Source organism: Prinia subflava, chromosome 21 (genome assembly GCF_021018805.1).
Source record: "Prinia subflava isolate CZ2003 ecotype Zambia chromosome 21, Cam_Psub_1.2, whole genome shotgun sequence".
Classification (NCBI taxonomy): domain Eukaryota; kingdom Metazoa; phylum Chordata; class Aves; order Passeriformes; family Cisticolidae; genus Prinia; species Prinia subflava.
Window position 1 is genome coordinate 5,989,939 of NC_086267.1, and position 17,046 is coordinate 6,006,984.

At 43.7% G+C, this 17,046-nt stretch overlaps 1 protein-coding gene across 2 annotated transcripts in view; it reads left to right on the forward strand.

The window, feature by feature from the left end:
• Nucleotides 1-17,046, forward strand: part of DVL1 (dishevelled segment polarity protein 1) — a 79,672-nt gene that overhangs the window by 21,814 nt on the left and 40,812 nt on the right. For both annotated transcript variants that reach the window (XM_063417322.1, XM_063417323.1), the window contains exon 2: nucleotides 10,913-10,982. In XM_063417322.1, coding sequence (XP_063273392.1) covers nucleotides 10,913-10,982 — 70 coding nt within the window. The remainder of the gene's footprint in view (nucleotides 1-10,912; nucleotides 10,983-17,046) is intronic.

Below are 17,046 nucleotides of genomic sequence, written 5' to 3' on the forward strand. Positions count from 1 at the left end.
GGAATGAGGAATTGGACAGCCGGAATGAGGAATTGGACAGCTGGAATGAGGAATTGGACAGTCGGAATGAGGAATTGGACAGTCGGAATGAGGAATTGAGCAGTCGGAATGAGGAATTGAGCAGTCGGAATGAGGAATTGAGCAGTCGGAATAAGGAATTGAACAGTCGGAATGAGGAATTGAGCAGTCGGAATGAGGAATTGAGCAGTCGGAATGAGGAATTGGACAGCCGGAATAAGGAATTGGACAGCCGGAATGAGGAATTGGACAGCCGGAATGAGGAATCGGACAGCCGGAATGAGGAATCGGACAGCCGGAATGAGGAATCGGACAGCCGGAATGAGGAATCGGACAGCCGGAATGAGGAATCGGACAGTCGGAATGAGGAATTGAACAGTCGGAATAAGGAATTGAGCAGTCGGAATAAGGAATTGAACAGTCGGAATAAGGAATTGAACAGTCGGAATAAGGAATTGGACAGCCGGAATAAGGAATTGAACAGTCGGAATAAGGAATTGGACAGTCGGAATAAGGAATTGGACAGTCGGAATAAGGAATTGAACAGTCGGAATAAGGAACAGTTGGAATAAGGAATTGGACAGTCGGAATGAGGAATTGAACAGTCGGAATAGGGAATTGAACAGTCAGAATAAGGAATTGAGCAGTCGGAATAAGGAATTGAACAGTCGGAATAAGGAACAGTTGGAATAAGGAATTGGACAGTCGGAATGAGGAATTGAACAGTCGGAATAGGGAATTGAACAGTCAGAATAAGGAATTGAGCAGTCGGAATAAGGAATTGAACAGTCGGAATAAGGAATTGAACAGTCGGAATAAGGAATTGAACAGTCGGAATGAGGAATTGAACAGCCGGAATAAGGAATTGGACAGTCGGAATAAGGAATTGAACAGTCGGAATGAGGAATTGAACAGCCGGAATAAGGAATTGAACAGTGGGATTAAGGAATTGAGAACAGTCGGAATAAGGAATTGGACAGTCGGAATAAGGAATTGAGCAGTCGGGATAAGGAATTGGACAGTCGGGATAAGGAATTGAACAGTCGGAATAAGGAATTGGACAGTCGGAATAAGGAATTGAGCAGTCGGAATAAGGAATTGGACAGTCGGGATAAGGAATTGGACAGTCGGAATAAGGAATTGGACAGTCGGAATAAGGAATTGAGCAGTCGGAATAAGGAATTGAGCAGTCGGAATAAGGAATTGGACAGCCGGAATAAGGAATTGAACAGTCGGAATAAGGAATTGAGCAGTCGGAATAAGGAATTGGACAGCCGGAATAAGGAATTGAACAGCGGGAATAAGGAATTGAACAGCGGGAATAAGGAATTGAACAGTGGGAATGAGGAATTGAACAGTCGGAATAAGGAATTGGACAGTCGGAATAAGGAATTGGACAGTCGGAATAAGGAATTGGACAGTCGGAATAAGGAATTGGACAGTCGGAATAAGGAATCGAACAGTCGGAATGACAGGTCTGGAGCTGCTGCCAGGCCCACTGGTAGAAATAAATTCACTTTTAGTTGATAATACTCCATTTTCTAAGGCTGAATTTGATTTTTTTTGTGCTTTCCTCGTGAGGACTGAAAGTCATTCTGACCAAAAAGTGAAGAGTGAGGACATTTTTTAAAGGCAGCTCCTTCTCCTTCTGCTGGCCCTCAGTGAGTGATGTTCACCTCTCCAGAAAGGTGCTTTATTCCATACTGGGAGTGCTGAATTGATGGAATATTTTATATTCTAAAATATAATAAATTCAATTATTGCTTTGTTCCATACTGGGAGAGCTGAATTGATGGAATATTTTATATTCTAAAATATAATAAATTATTGCTTTGTTCCATACTAGGAGCGCTGAATTGATGGAATATTTTTATATTCTAAAATATAATAAATTAAATTATTGCTTTGTTCCATACTGGGAGAGCTGAATTGATGGAATATTTTATATTCTAAAATATAATATTTTAAATTATTGCTCTGATTCCTGAAGGACAGCTCCGGCCAGAGTCATCATTTTCAGTTTGATGTTGAACTTTTCCTTCACAATTTTACAGGAAAATCTCTTCTTCCTTTTCCATCAGCAGGATTAGCACCTGCCTCCTTACCATGGCTGATGTGAGGGTGTACAGCAAATTTTTACAAAATTAATGCAAACACTCATTTTCTCCAATGAGGACCTGCCTGTTTCTGAGGGCTTTTTGTTACCCTGGGCATTAAAAATCACAGAATAGCTTTTTAGACAAAAATGTAATTATTTAAAAATAAAACCGAGTTGGGTTTGGATATTGAGCAGATGAATTCCAGGCTCAGGCTGAGCTATCCACACTGGCTGGGGGTTCCAGAGCAGTGGCTGAATTAAAATTATTCCCTTGACATTTTGGGAATTCATGGAGCTCTTAGTGCTTCCCAAATAAATTCACAAGGACTGCAAGCACAGCTCAAAGACGTCCTGGTAATTTCTGTGCTCAGGGAGAAAAGAATCCGAGCTCCCTTGCACAGAAATAGAGAAAATAGAGAAGTAGAGAAATAGGAAATAGAGATTTAATTGGGAATATTTGGCAGGTGGAATGATAAACAGAAGTTGTGCAGCATCTCCTGCTGGCTTTCAACGGGTCTAAAACCCATCCTGAACTTTTATTTTGGATTCCAGCTCCAAACTGGCTGTGGGAAGTTTCCCTTGCACAGAAATAGAGAAAATAGAGAAGTAGAGAAATAGGAAATAGAGATTTAATTGGGAATATTTGGCAGGTGGAATGACAAACAGAAGTTGTGCAGCATCTCCTGCTGGCTTTCAACAGGTCTAAAACCCATCCTGAACTTTTATTTTTGATTCCCAGCTCCAAACTGGCTGTGGGAAGTGCCCTTGGAGCAAGGAGCAGCTCTCAGTGCCAGGTCAGGACCTGCAGAGCCCTGGATTCTCCCCCTGCCCATCCCTGAGAGCTATTTTAGTGTAATTCCCTGAATTTTGGGATAATTGCACCCTGGGGACAGCCAGACCCCAGCCAGCTCTCTGAAATGGGAATTTGGGGGATAATTGCCCTGAATTTGGGGGATAATTGCCCTGAATTTGGGGGATAATTGCCCTGAATTTTGGGATAATTGCACCCTGGGGAAAGCCAGACCCCTGAAATGGGAATTTGGGGGATAACTGCCCTGAATTTTGGGATAATTGCACCCTGGGGACAGCCAGACCCCTGAAATGGGAATTTGGGGGATAATTGCCCTGAATTTTGGGATAATTGCACCCTGGGGACAGCCAGACCCAGCCAGCTCTCTGAAATGGGCATTCCACAAACAGCTCGCTGCTTTTACAGTGGTTTTTTTTTTTTTTTCCCTAAGCTGTTTCCAAGAGCTGCTTAATTTTATGGGGGCTTGTTAATATTTATTGTTTTGGAATTCAGGCATTTTAAGTCTGGGTTGAGGTCAGGGTGATGCTGACCTGTCCCTTTGTGCTGTGACTTTCTTATTTTTGGGGCAGAGATGTGTCTGTCCCTTGGGAGAGCTGCAGGAGGAGATTCATTAACACCTGGGAGATTGAAATATAGGCACATAAATAATTTACTAAATAATCCAGGGAGCTAAGAGAAAAGACAGGAGACTCTCAGTGTGAATAAAATGCTTTGCTTGTTTTGCCCGGTTTTATTCCAAACCCTTTCTGGGGAAATTGAGGAAAAGGGGAATTGAGGAAAGGGGGAATTGAATTGAGGAAAAAGGGAATTGAATTGAGGAAAAAGGGAATTGAATTGAGGAAAAAGGGAATTGAGGAAAAAGGGGAATTGAGGAAAAAGGGGAATTGAGGGAAAAGGGGGAATTGAGGAAAAAGGGGAATTGAGGGAAAAGAGGGAATTGAGGAAAAAGGGGAATTGAGGAAAAAGAGGGAATTGAGGAAAAAGAGGGAATTGAGGAAAAAGAGGGAATTGAGGAAAAAGGGGAATTGAGGAAAAAGAGGGAATTGAGGAAAAAGAGGGAATTGAGGAAAAAGGGGAATTGAGGAAAAAGAGGGAATTGAGGAAAAAGAGGGAATTGAGGAAAAGGGGAATTGAGGAAAAAAAGGGGAACTGAGGAAAAAAAGGGAATTGAGGAAAAAGGGGAATTGAGGGAAAAGGGGAATTGAGGAAAAGGGGAATTGAATTGAGGAAAAGGGGAATTGAATTGAGGAAAAGGGGAATTGAATTGAGGAAAAAGGGAATTGAATTGAGGAAAAAGGGAATGGAATTGAGGAAAAAAAGGGGAATTGAGGAAAAAAAGGGGAATTGAGGGAAAAAGGGGAATTGAGGAAAAGGGGAATTGAATTGAGGAAAAAGGGAATTGAGGAAAAGGAATTGTAAGGTCTCAGACTCTATAAATCCCCCATTTCCTTGTCTTCTCTGCACAAAATCAAGAGTAATATTTTTTCTAGGATAGCTGGGCATGGAGTGGGATATAACACCGTGCAGTGCTACAGTCAAACCAGACTCATTTCTATAGATCTCCATTTAAATGCCACAAATATCCGTATTTTAGTGAGATTTTCACACCTTGGGCACAGCACAGCTATTTTGAAGCATTGTTCATTAAGGAGCAGAGAAGCAAATCATATTCCCTGCATGCCACTGCTCTTGGACATCCAGGGTTTTTTTTATTATTCTTATTTAAAATAAATTTATTTTTTAATTATTTAAAATAAATATTTTAAAATACTTCACTGGAAGCAGTTCCTGCAAAGTGCAGCGTGCTTGGAGCCCCTTTGGAGGGCACGGGGCAGAAAATCCCTTGCTGAGGAATAAAATCCTGAAAAAAGGAAAGTGCTGCTTGTGGAAAGGCAGAGCTTTGACAGCCTTGCTAAGGAATAAAATCCTGAAAAAAGGAAAGTTCTGCTTGTGGAAAGGCAGAGCTTTGACAGCCTTGCTAAGGAATAAAATCCTGAAAAAAGGAAAGTTCTGCTTGTGGAAAGGCAGAGCTTTGACAGCCTTGGTGAGGAATAAAATCCTGAAAAAAGGAAAGTGCTGCTTGTGGAAAGGCAGAGCTTTGACAGCCTTGGTGAGGAATAAAATCCTGAAAAAAGGAAAGTGCTGCTTGTGCTGTGGGGTTTGAGGAGTGATTGGCGTGAGGCTGGAGAAGGAGGAGAGGGAATATCCCACACAATTCCTGCCTGTGCTCTGCGGGGTGCACACACATCTGAGGTTTCCATGCCGATCCCGCTCAGCTCCTGGTGTTTCTCTGCTCATCAAAGGGATTTCTCTCCTCCCCTCTTCCTTATTTCCAGAAAAAAACATTTTATTCCAGTGTTTATCCCTGTAAATTCAGCGTGTGGCTTTATTTTCCTTCCTCTCCCTGCATTGGGAAGGGGGCTAAAGCCTCTCTGTGCTTTGGCCTCAGCTGTAAAAACCCTGAAATTTGAATTCTTGGTTAAAGATTCACCCTGAAGTGTTCAGCAGCTTCAGCCAGGCTATTTTTAGAGCTGCAGGCTTCAGTGCCAGTTGAGTAATTGCTGTTATGTGATTACTTATGGTTTTGCCAATTGAAACAGCTTTTTGCAAAACTGCTGCTTCATAAAGTAGAATCAAATTAACCAATTTTTGTGGAGCATCCATCCTTGGAGATGCTCAGAATTTGACTGGACATGGCCCAGCCTAGACCCTCTGTGAAGGTTGGACTGGATGACCCCTGGATTTATCTTCCAACCAAGCTGATTGTGTGAATGAAAACTGAAATCTGAATTATCTCTCACCTCCCTTTGAGGTGACAGGAATAAACAAAGACACATTTAGCACAAAGAGTTTCATTCCTTTGGCTTCTCTCTAAGGATCTCCAGGCAAGTTCATCCTGAATGAAGCTTCTCTCCCCTTTTCCCATCAGTAAAGGACAATTAAGGATAGATTTGATTATGATCCAGTGATAAGGTGGGATTAATCTGCTAAAGGACATTAAGATGCTCTGGTTTTGTCATGGTACACATTAACCTGGAATAAATCTGTCTCAACCCTGCATTCCCCGTGTCTGTGGCGTTGGGGGGAGAGGAGAATTTCCTCATTAACCTCATTTTTTTCTGAGCAGAATGAAAAATCACCCAGCTAATTGTGGAGCAGGCAGTCTCTGCCAGGCGTGCATGATGCAATCCGAATGCAACACTACCAAATGCAGTATTTAATATCCAATTATCTGAGTGCTTGTGAATCACAAACCTCAGAGGTTTGTGGGGTTCACCTGGAGTCAGGTGTAGCCCAGTTCCTGTGGAATCAGCAGAAATTGAGGCAGGGGGATGAGAGGGAGGACAATCCTTCCTTTTCTGGCTGAAATCCTCTCTGGAAGAAAACAAAATTTGAGGATGCAGGAGGATAACTCATCCCTCAAACAGGTGAGGTGTGAGGGTGAGCAGGGCTTTGGGAAAGGCACAAACCCCTTTTTGTGCAGAGCTAGGAAAGGCAGAGAGGATCCAGACACAATTGCAGGAAGCCAGAGGAAGGAGGGGCTGCTCCCAGCAGTGATTGTTTCATTTAGTAATTAGTGCTTAAATCTCCTCGAAGTCAAATAAAGCAGAGGATGTGAGCTCGTGGAGCCTTTCCCTCCTCCCCTTCCCCTCACTTCCTCACCCATTTTTTGCAGATATTCAAAATGTGGGGCTTTGGGGTAGAGCAGGTGTTTGGGGGTAAAGAGTGGGGTATTTTTCATGATCTCTGATGTGACCTTGGCTGAGCCTCTGTTCTTTACCTTCCTCCCACCCAGCAGATCCATTTGAAAGCTGAATTAAAGGAGGTTTTGTGCACTGGGATCTTTCTGAAGCGCAGTAAAGAGGGAGGTGCTACAAGTCTGAGAATATTGAAGAAAAAAAATCTCAATAAATGAGTGTGCTGTGCTTTCCAAGGGGCAGATGTGTGGAGGTGGGAGCTGACCTGCTGTGACCTGGAAATGTCATTTTTGTTCCCTTTGTGCCCAGGTGTTTGTTTGCTCTCCCCTCCCTGCCCCAGCCCCAGGTAAACAGGAGGTTGTGGGTGCCTTCCACAGGGCTGCCAGCAGGAAATAAATACCCTTTTCTGCAAGAGGATAAACATCTCTGCTGTGCCTTGCTATCAGATGGTCTTTGGTCTTATTTTGCAAACACTGAGTCCATTAACAATCAATGTGAGAGCTCTGGTGATTTATCTCCAGAGTGGACCACATCCAGTGTCAATATTCTTCACCTCAGGAAGAGGTTTCTAGGAGAAATCACCTTTTTTTCCTTGTTATGCTGGCTTAGATTGAAATATTCTTCACCTCAGGAAGAGGTCTCAGGGAGAAATCACCTTTATTTCCTTGTTAAGCTGTTCTGGGTTGGAATATTCTTCACCTCAGGAAGAGATCTCAAGGAGAAATCACCTTTATTTCCTTGTTATGCTGGCTTAAATTGAAATATTCTTCACCTCAGGAAGAGGTCTCAGGGAGAAATCACCTTTTTTTCCTTGTTATGCTGGTTTAGATTGAAATATTCTTCACCTCAGGAAGAGGTCTCAGGGAGAAATCACCTTTATTTCCTTGCTGTGCTCTTTTGGGTTGGAATATTCTTCACGTCAGGAAGAGGTTTCTAGGAGAAATCACCTTTTTTTTCCTTGTTATGCTATTTTGGGTTGGAATATTCATGTCAGGAAGAGGTCTCAGGGAGAAATCTCCTTTTTTTCCTTGTTATGCTGGTTTAGATTGAAATACTCTTCACCTCAGGAAGAGGTTTCTAGGAGAAATCACCTTTTTTTTCCTTGTTATACTGTTCTGGGTTGGAATATTCTTCACCTCAGGAAAAGGTATCTAGGAGAAATCACCTTTATTTCCTTGCTGTGCTCTTTTGGTTTGGAATATTCTTCACCTCAGGAAAAGGTCTCAGGGAGAAATCACCTTTTTTTTCCTTGTTATGCTATTTTGGGTTGGAATATTCATGTCAGGAAGAGGTCTCAGGGAGAAATCACCTTTTTTTCCTTCTTATGCTGGTTTAGATTGAAATATTCTTCACCTCAGGAAGAGGTTTCTAGGAGAAATCACCTTTATTTCCTTGTTAAACTGTTCTGGGTTGGAATATTCTTCACCTCAGGAAGAGGTCTCAGGGAGAAATCACCTTTTTTTTCCTTGTTATGCTATTTTGGGTTGGAATATTCATGTCAGGAGGAGGTCTCAAGGAGAAATCTCCTTTTTTTTTCTTCCATGCTGCTTTGAGTTGAATCCAGGTTGTGAACTGAGATCTCCACCCTGATCTCAGCTGCTCTGTACAGATTCCAAACATTTGGTGTGTGCTGCCTGCCCTCCCTTCCCCATCCACGCAGACAAACCTTGCAAAATCCACCTCACACTGCTCCAATCCCTCCTTTTTGCCTTTTCTCTCCTCTCTGGGGATGGAAATCCCAGCAAGGATTTCACCTCTTCACTCCAAATAACAATTTGGGAACCAGAGAGATTCGCCACGAGTGGCCGCTGCCCTCTCTGGTGTCCTTGGCACCGCTGGTGGCTCCCCAAAGCCAGCAGGGAATTACAGCCTGTCCTTCTCTTGCTCAGGGCTATATTTAGTATTTTCACGTTGTGACAGATCTGGAATTGTTCCCTTCAGCTGCAGCAGGGGCTGGGTTGGTGCTGCCGGGTGCAGGGAGGCTGAACCGGTCAGTGCAGAACTGCAGGACCTTGTTCCTACTGCTCTCACCCCCCGGCCGCTTCTCTGCAAGAACCTCACATTCCCTGCAGCTTTTAATGCAGGTTTTAATGGTTTTTAGTGCAGCTTTTAATTCAGGTTTTGCCTGAATCTGAAAGCTGGGAGCAGAAATTCTGCCTCTGGTTTTTGCTGTGTGCAGAAATTCTGTGTATGGTTCTTGCTGGGTGCAGGAATTCCACCTCTGGTTCTTGCTGGGCACAGAATTTTCTGCCTGAATCCTAAAGCTGGGAGCAGAAATTCTGTGTATGATTCTTACTGGATGCAGAATTTCTGCCAGAATCCTAAAGCTGGGAGCAGAAATTCTGTGTATGATTCTTGCTGGGTGCAGAAATTCTGCCTCTGGTTCTTGCTGGGCACAGAATTTTCTGCCTGAATCCTAAAGCTGGGAGCAGAAATTCTGCCTCTGGTCCTTGCTGGGAGCAGAATTTTCTTCCTCTCGTTCTTGCTGGGCACAGAAATTCTGCCTGAATCCTAAAGCCAGGTGCAGAAATTCTGCCTCAAACCTAAAGCTGGGAGCAGAAATTCTGCCTCTGGTTCTTGCTGTGTGCAGAAATTCTGTGTATGATTCTTGCTGTGTGCAGAAATTCTGTGTATGATTCTTGCTGGGAGCAGAAATTCCCACCTGGGATTTCTGGGACACCCCAGGTGCCCTTCCCTGCAGGTCCTGCCCTTTCAAACATGCAGATGCAATTCCTGCAGATGCCATTCCTGCAGATGCCATTCCTGCAGATGCAATTCCTGCAGATGCAATTCTGCAGATGCCATTCCTGCAGATGCCATTCCTGCAGATGCCATTCCTGCAGATACAATTCCTGCAGCTGCAATTCCTGCAGCTGCAATTCCTGCAGATGCCATTCCTGCAGATGCCATTCCTGCAGATGCAATTCCTGCAGCTGCAATTCCTGCAGATGCCATTCCCGCAGATGCAATTCCTGCAGATGCCATTCCTGCAGATTCCATTCCTGCAGATGCAATTCCTGCAGATTCCATTCCTGCAGATGCCATTCCTGCAGATGCCATTCCTGCAGATTCCATTCCTGCAGATGCCATTCCTGCAGATGCCATTCCTGCAGATGCCATTCCTGCAGATGCAATTCCTGCAGATGCCATTCCTGCAGATGCAATTCCTGCAGATTCAATTCCTGCAGCAGCTTTTCTGTGCAGCTCCAGCAGCTGCAGCTCTGCTGGGTGTTCCCTGCAGGACTCCAAAAAGCTGATCCTGGATTCCAGCCTGGCCATGGGGGCTGGAGATGCAGGAAAATGTTGAAATTCTGCGTTTGCAGCTCCAGAATTACAGGTCTGAGAGCTTCCACAGAATCGTCAAAGGTTTTTTTTTAAAGCCCTTTTTAAAGTATCTGCTTTTAGTGGAGTTTGCTCTGAATTGTCTCCTTGGAGTCTGAGGAGAAATGGCTAAACCCAGAACTGGAATCATGATCTGATTCCTGCTGCCAAAGGATGAAGGGAGGACGGATGTTTTAGGAATTAAGTAAATATTTTACAATGTTTTTCTTTCCAATAATAGAAAAAAAAAAGAGCTGAAGATTGCCTAATATTGCCCTGCCAGCCATTAACAATGCAAATAAGCGTGGGGAAAATAGAAGAAGGTGCTCATTCCTTAAAATACGTGGGAATTCAGGTGTTAGTGGTGGAGTTATTTATTTGGAATTTTTCAGAAGAAACTCTCCATTTGCCCCCCTCAACATGACCCTGATTTGTACCCACTGAGTCGCTTTGTGGTTATTGTGGTTTTTCTTCACACAGCAACAAGACAAAAACACAAATAAAGGAAAATGTGCTTGTGGATCCACACGTTTGGATGGAGTTTGATGAGATTTCAGATTGTCCAAACCAATTTTTCCTTGTTCTGCAGTGGATTTGTGGCCAGGAATCTGTTTGTGTTCCAGATGTGTGAGCTCTGACACAGCCCAGGGGGGATTTCAGTCCCCAGCAGACCCTTCAAGGCTCTGGGGAGACTCCAGAATGGGAAAATATTTGGAATTACCTTTGTGCCTCCCACTTTGGGGTGATTATCTGGAAAGCTGCTGTTTTAGCCTTTATTTTAATTTGTTTTCTCTATTCTCTCAGTCACTTATTCTTTAAACACAGAGCACCTGCTGATACCAACATTGTAACAAAAAAAAAATTATATTTTTCCTGGACAATTTGAGAAAACCACTGCTCATTCTGATCTGATGTGATTTCAAATTCCTGATTTTCTTCCTGTTGTGTTTTTTTGTTGTTTTCCAGGGTGGTGAAGGAAGAGATCTCAGATGACAATGCAAAACTCCCTTGCTTCAATGGAAGAGTGGTGTCCTGGGTATGTTGGATTTTGTGTGTATAAATCTGTGTTGTTTGACACTGGATGTTGATTTTTAGAAATCTCTTGAATCTCAAAATGAAAACAAAGGTATAAATTTCAATTATCCTGCTTTTAAGTAATATATTTTATAAATCAGAGTGAAGTCCACAGCATGCAATGCTGAAAAGGTGTTTTAACATGAAACCAGCTTCCTGAGAATTGTGTTCAGAAGGAAAAGTTACTTTTTTCCTTCTTTTAGGACCTCCATGCCTGTTTTTTTTTTACCTTTTTGCCTCAGCAGCAGTAGCTGACTAATACCCAACGTGACTTGCAGAGCTTTTCCAAGAACTCAGCCTTGATTTCCACACAGCAGCCACCAAAACTCGTTGGTTTGGGAATGGGGGAGTGTTTTAAATCAGAGTTCTTTGGATTTAAATCTGCATTTCTGAGCTGATTCCAATCCAAGCTGGGCACTGCTCAGGGAAAGGATCGAGCAGGAAAAAAGGAAGAATCCCTGGATGAGTAAATTGATGACAAAGGAATGAAACCATTGGCATTAGAGAAGCAAATTGATGTTTAAACAAACAGAGGAGTGTTGGAGAGCTGAGGGTGTGTGGGGACAGCACAAAGCCCTTTCCCCAGGAGGTTGTGTCCATCCTTAGGTGGGAGCTGGGTGTGGGATGGGGTCACTCCAGGAGGAGCATCCAGCCCGGGCTGGGACCAGCCTGGGGGCTCAGGGCTGCTGAACCTGCTGCTCTCGGGACACCCCCGAGCTCTGGGTGCTGCTTTTGTCTCTGATTTTGTTGCTCTCAGGACATTCCCCGAGCTCTGGGTGCTGCTTTTGTCTCTGATTCTGCTGCTCTCAGGACATCCCCGAGCTCTGGGTGCTGCTTTTGTCTCTGATTTTGCTGCTCTCAGGACCCCCCCGAGCTCTGGGTGCTGCTTTTGTCTCTGATTCTGCTCTGGGTGCTGCTTTTGTCTCTGATTCTGCTGCTCTCAGGACATCCCCGAGCTCTGGGTGCTGCTTTTGTCTCTGATTTTGTTGCTCTCAGGACACCCCGAGCTCTGGGTGCTGCTTTTGTCTCTGATTCTGCTCTGGGTGCTGCTTTTGTCTCTGATTTTGTTGCTCTCAGGACATCCCCGAGCTCTGGGTGCTGCTTTTGTCTCTGATTTTGTTGCTCTCAGTTCATCCCCGAGCTCTGGGTGCTGCTTTTGTGTCTGATTTTGTTGCTCTCGGGACATCCCCGAGCTCTGGGTGCTGCTTTTGTGTCCAGCCCAAGGGTTACTGGGAGGGGAGCGTGGGGCTGTGGCAGGGCTGGGACAAAAAGGGATTTCATGTGTGAGTAACGAGCGGAAGGGAGCAGAGCAGAGCAAAGAAAACACGGGGAGATGGAGATGGGATCTGTGCTGGGAAATGGGGATGGGATTTGCGCTGGGAAATGGGGATCTGTGCTGGGAGATGGGATCTGTGCTGGGAGATGGGATTTGTGCTGGGAGATGGGATCTGTACTGGGAAGTGGAGATGGGATCTGTACTGGGAAATGGGATTTGTGCTGGGAGATGGGGATGGGATTTGTGCTGGGAAATGGAGATGGGATTTGTGCTGGGAAATGGGGATTTGTGCTGGGAGATGGGATCTGTGCTGGGAAATGGAGATGGGATCTGTGCTGGGAGATGGAAATGGAGATGGGATCTGTGCTGGGAAAGGGAGATGGGATCTGTGCTGGGAGATGGGATCTGTGCTGGGAAATGGAGATGGAGATGGGATCTGTGCTGGGAGATGGAGATGGGATCTGTGCTGGGAAATGGAGATGGAGATGGGATCTGTGCTGGGAGATGGAGATGGGATCTGTGCTGGGAGATGGAGATGGGATCTGTGCTGGGAAATGGAAATGGAGATGGGATCTGTGCTGGGAAATGGAAATGGAGATGGGATCTGTGCTGGGAAATGGAAATGGAGATGGGATCTGTGCTGGGAAATGGAAATGGAGATGGGATCTGTGCTGGGAAATGGAAATGGAGATGGGATCTGTGCTGGGAAATGGAAATGGAGATGGGATCTGTCCTGGAAATGGAGATGGGATCTGTACTGGGAGATGGAAATGGAGATGGGATCTGTACTGGGAGATGGAAATGGAGATGGGATCTGTACTGGGAGATGGAAATGGAGATGGGATCTGTGCTGGGAGATGGAGATGGGATCTGTGCTGGGAAAGGGAGATGGGATCTGTGCTGGGAGATGGGATCTGTGCTGGGAAATGGAAATGGAGATGGGATCTGTGCTGGGAAAGGGAGATGGGATCTGTGCTGGGAAATGGAAATGGAGATGGGATCTGTGCTGGGAGATGGGATCTGTGCTGGGAAATGGGATTTGCGCTGGGAAATGGAAATGGAGATGGGATCTGTGCTGGGAAATGGAAATGGAGATGGGATCTGTCCTGGAAATGGAGATGGGATCTGTGCTGGCAGCAGCGTCTGTTGGAGCAGCAGAGGGGTGGGAGCTGATGGCAGCTCCTGCCAGCAGAGCAAATCCATCCTGAGAACTCCTTTCCTCCTCCCCCTGGGCGCTCCTGCCTGTTGGAGCCGGGGTTAAAGGATGGGAGAGCAGCTCATGTTCAGGCTCAGATGTTTATTAATTCTTATTTGTGTTACACTCTCACAAACTGTGAGTTCTACCTAACAAGGTAGAAAATGGTTCTGTCTCTAACTCTATCCAAGGTCTTTTAATCATAAATTATCCAATTGTGAGATGACACCTAGATTATTTTTACTTTTAACCCAATAACCAACCACCCATGGCCTGCAATGTGAATTTTTCTATCCAATTACAAAACACCACCCAGACCCATGAGGAAAAAGGTGAAAAAGAAGGGGCAGCCTACACCCTAAATTCTTCACCTTGTTTTATATATCTCACTATATTCTAAACCCTTAAACTCTGAATTTTCCCCCCTGTGGTATCACACACTTCTATTTAACTCCACATCCACACTCAATTTTGGGAGCCTTTTCCACACCTCAGGTGAATTCAGAGTTTGTTTGGGGGTCAGGGCCTGGCAGCACAGAAAACCCAAAATTCTCAGGGTTCCAACACCTGCCCTGAGTTTGCCCTCAGTGTCACCCCTCTGCTTCTGCCCCTCTGTCCCATGCTGCTGAAATGGTAAATATTAATTAAATATTCAATTAATTCAGTATCCCGCTTGTCCTCTGCATCCCTGACCTGCTTCTCCTCTTCCCATTGCGTGCAGGAGGATGGAGCTGTTTGTTTTTATTCTTGTGGTCCAGTTAAATTTATATTTTTGGGAGTTCAAGGTGTATTGATGATTTATTCTGATTTCACCATTCAGGCTCAGGTTGTTCCAGCAAGGTGTTCTTAGAATTTAAGAAAAATCCACCTCCAGTCCTAAACTATTCCACATGAATAAAAATGTGAATTATTTCATTCCTCTTCACATCCCAATTCCTCAACCTCTTCCTTCTCCCCTCTCCCAGCCACTCTGGCAGTTCCTCATTACCTTTAACAGATAATATAAAACAAATAAATCTGAATTTCCAAGCCAGAACACAATCCCTGCATCCCTCACGGCTCTCCAGGAGAGGAATGGCTTCAATTTGCTTTTCTTCCTTCGGTCAGATAACATTTATCTGATTTATTATGTGGATGATAAATGCTATAACAGCATTTAAATGATAAATAGTGAAATATTTTTTCTTCTTAATGCTTAACCCACAAAACCCAGCTCTGCTGGAGCCAGGCCTGTGATGGAGAACGGTGCTAGAGCAAAGACCTAAAAGCAAAATTTAGATGTGTGGTTTAAATTAATTATTTGGGGCTATTAATGGAAGCTTTTTTTGTGTGCTGTACTCAATTTTTTGTGTGCTGTACTCAATTTTTTGTGTGCTGTACTCAATTTTTTGTGTGCAGTACTCAATTTTTTGTGTGTTATACTCAATTTTTTGTGTGCTGTACTCAATTTTTTGTGTGTTATACTCAATTTTTTGTGTGCTGTACTCAATTTTTTGTGTGTTATACTCAATTTTTTGTGTGTTATACTCAATTTTTTGTGTGCTGTACTCAATTTTTTGTGTGTTATACTCAATTTTTTGTGTGCTGTACTCAATTTTTTGTGTGTTATACTCAATTTTTTGTGTGTTATACTCAATTTTTTGTGTGTTATACTCAATTTTTTGTGTGCTGTACTCAATTTTTTGTGCTGCTCGGGATGAATTCTAAACCCATCCAGTTGTGCAGAGCCAGCCCGGATTGTGGGAAGAAGAATTTGATTTATTCCTTCAAAATTTGAGCTCTTTCCTCCCTCCCAGCTCCCAAATTTCTGTGCAAATTCCAATTTGGAGCTCACAAAAATTCACTTTTTACAGCTGATGTTGACAATTCTGTTCCTCCAGCCCAGCAATCTGTGTCTGACCCGAATTATGAATTGCAAATTACTTTTTCCACACTAACACCCATAAAATTGCAGGCCTTATCTGCCTCTATTTGCTGCTAATTACCGGAGGAGTTTTATGCAAATCTCACTGGAAATTAATTGTTCTGTTTGGAATTCTTAAATATCCCATTCACTGCAACTTCACAGATAATTGCACATAAATCTTCCCGGGATAAAGATGGGTTTTTACTTTTGGAAATAAAAAATAAATTTTCCCAAATAATTTGTTTATTTGGGAAAACTCCCAGGGAAGCAACCCAGGGGAAACTCCCAGGGAACAGCAACCCTGGGGGAACCCTGAGCACCTTGGGGAACACCAACCCTGAGGAGAATCTCAGGGAATCAACAACCCTGAGAAACACGGATTTCTGCAAATGACTGCCAGTGTAAAAATGGGATTTTTCAGTCAGGTTTTTTGCCAGGAATGCTGAAATCCTTCACAGGAGGGAAGGGAACAGCAGCAGGAGCCGGGAGCTTTCACTCAGGGTTTGTCACCACAGCTGGACCTTGCACAGATCACTGGGGTTTGTTCTCTCGGGGCTCTGAGGTGGCTCTGGGGGTAGAAAAATCACCGGAGATCCTTTTCTAACATTCCATGGATTTTCTCTCTGATTCCTGGGAAGGAGGAGTGGTGGCAGCACCTCAGTTGTAAAAATAAGCAGCGTTGCAGTGTGGTGGAATGAGCTGAATCCACGGCTGCAATTAATTCCACACTTCTTGATGAACTTCTTGATGAACTTCTTGATGAGCTTCTTGATGAATTTCTTGATGGACTTCTTGATGGACTTCTTGATGAATTTCTTGATTAATTTCTTCATGAATTTCTGGATGAATTTCTGGATGAATTTCTGGATGAATTTCTTGATGGACTTCTTGATGGACTTCTTGATGAACTTCTCGATGGACTTCTCGATGGACTTCTTGATTGACTTCTTGATGAACTTCTTGATGAATTTCTTGATGGACTTCTCGATGAACTTCTCGATGGACTTCTTGATTGACTTCTTGATGGACTTCTTCATTGACTTCTTGATGGACTTCTTGATGAACTTCTTGATGAATTTCTTGATGAATTTCTTGATTGACTTCTTGATGAACTTCTTGATGAACTTCTTGATGAACTTCTTGATGAACTTTGTGATGAACTTCTTGATGAATTTCTTGATGCATTTCTTGATGAATTTCTTGATGGACTTCTTGATGAGCTTTCTTGATGAACTTGATGAATTTCTTGATGAATTTCTTGATGGACTTCTTGATGAGCTTCTCGATGAACTTCTTGATGAACTTTGTGATGGACTTCTCGATGGACTTCTCGATGAACTTCTCGATGAATTTCTTGATGAATTTCTCGATGGACTTCTTGATGGACTTCTTGGTGAACTTCTTGATGAATTTCTTGATGAATTTCTTGATTAACTTCTCGATGGACTTCTTGATGGACTTCTTGATGAACTTCTTGATGAATTTCTTGATGAATTTCTTGATGAACTTCTTGATTAATTTCTCGATGAGCTTCCTGCCCGTGCAGCTCACAGGAGACATCCAGGATTGCCATGGAAATCCTGTCCTTTGGGGACAGCTGTTCCACAGGCAAACAGCACCGAAACCAGCACCAAAAAACCTCCAAACTG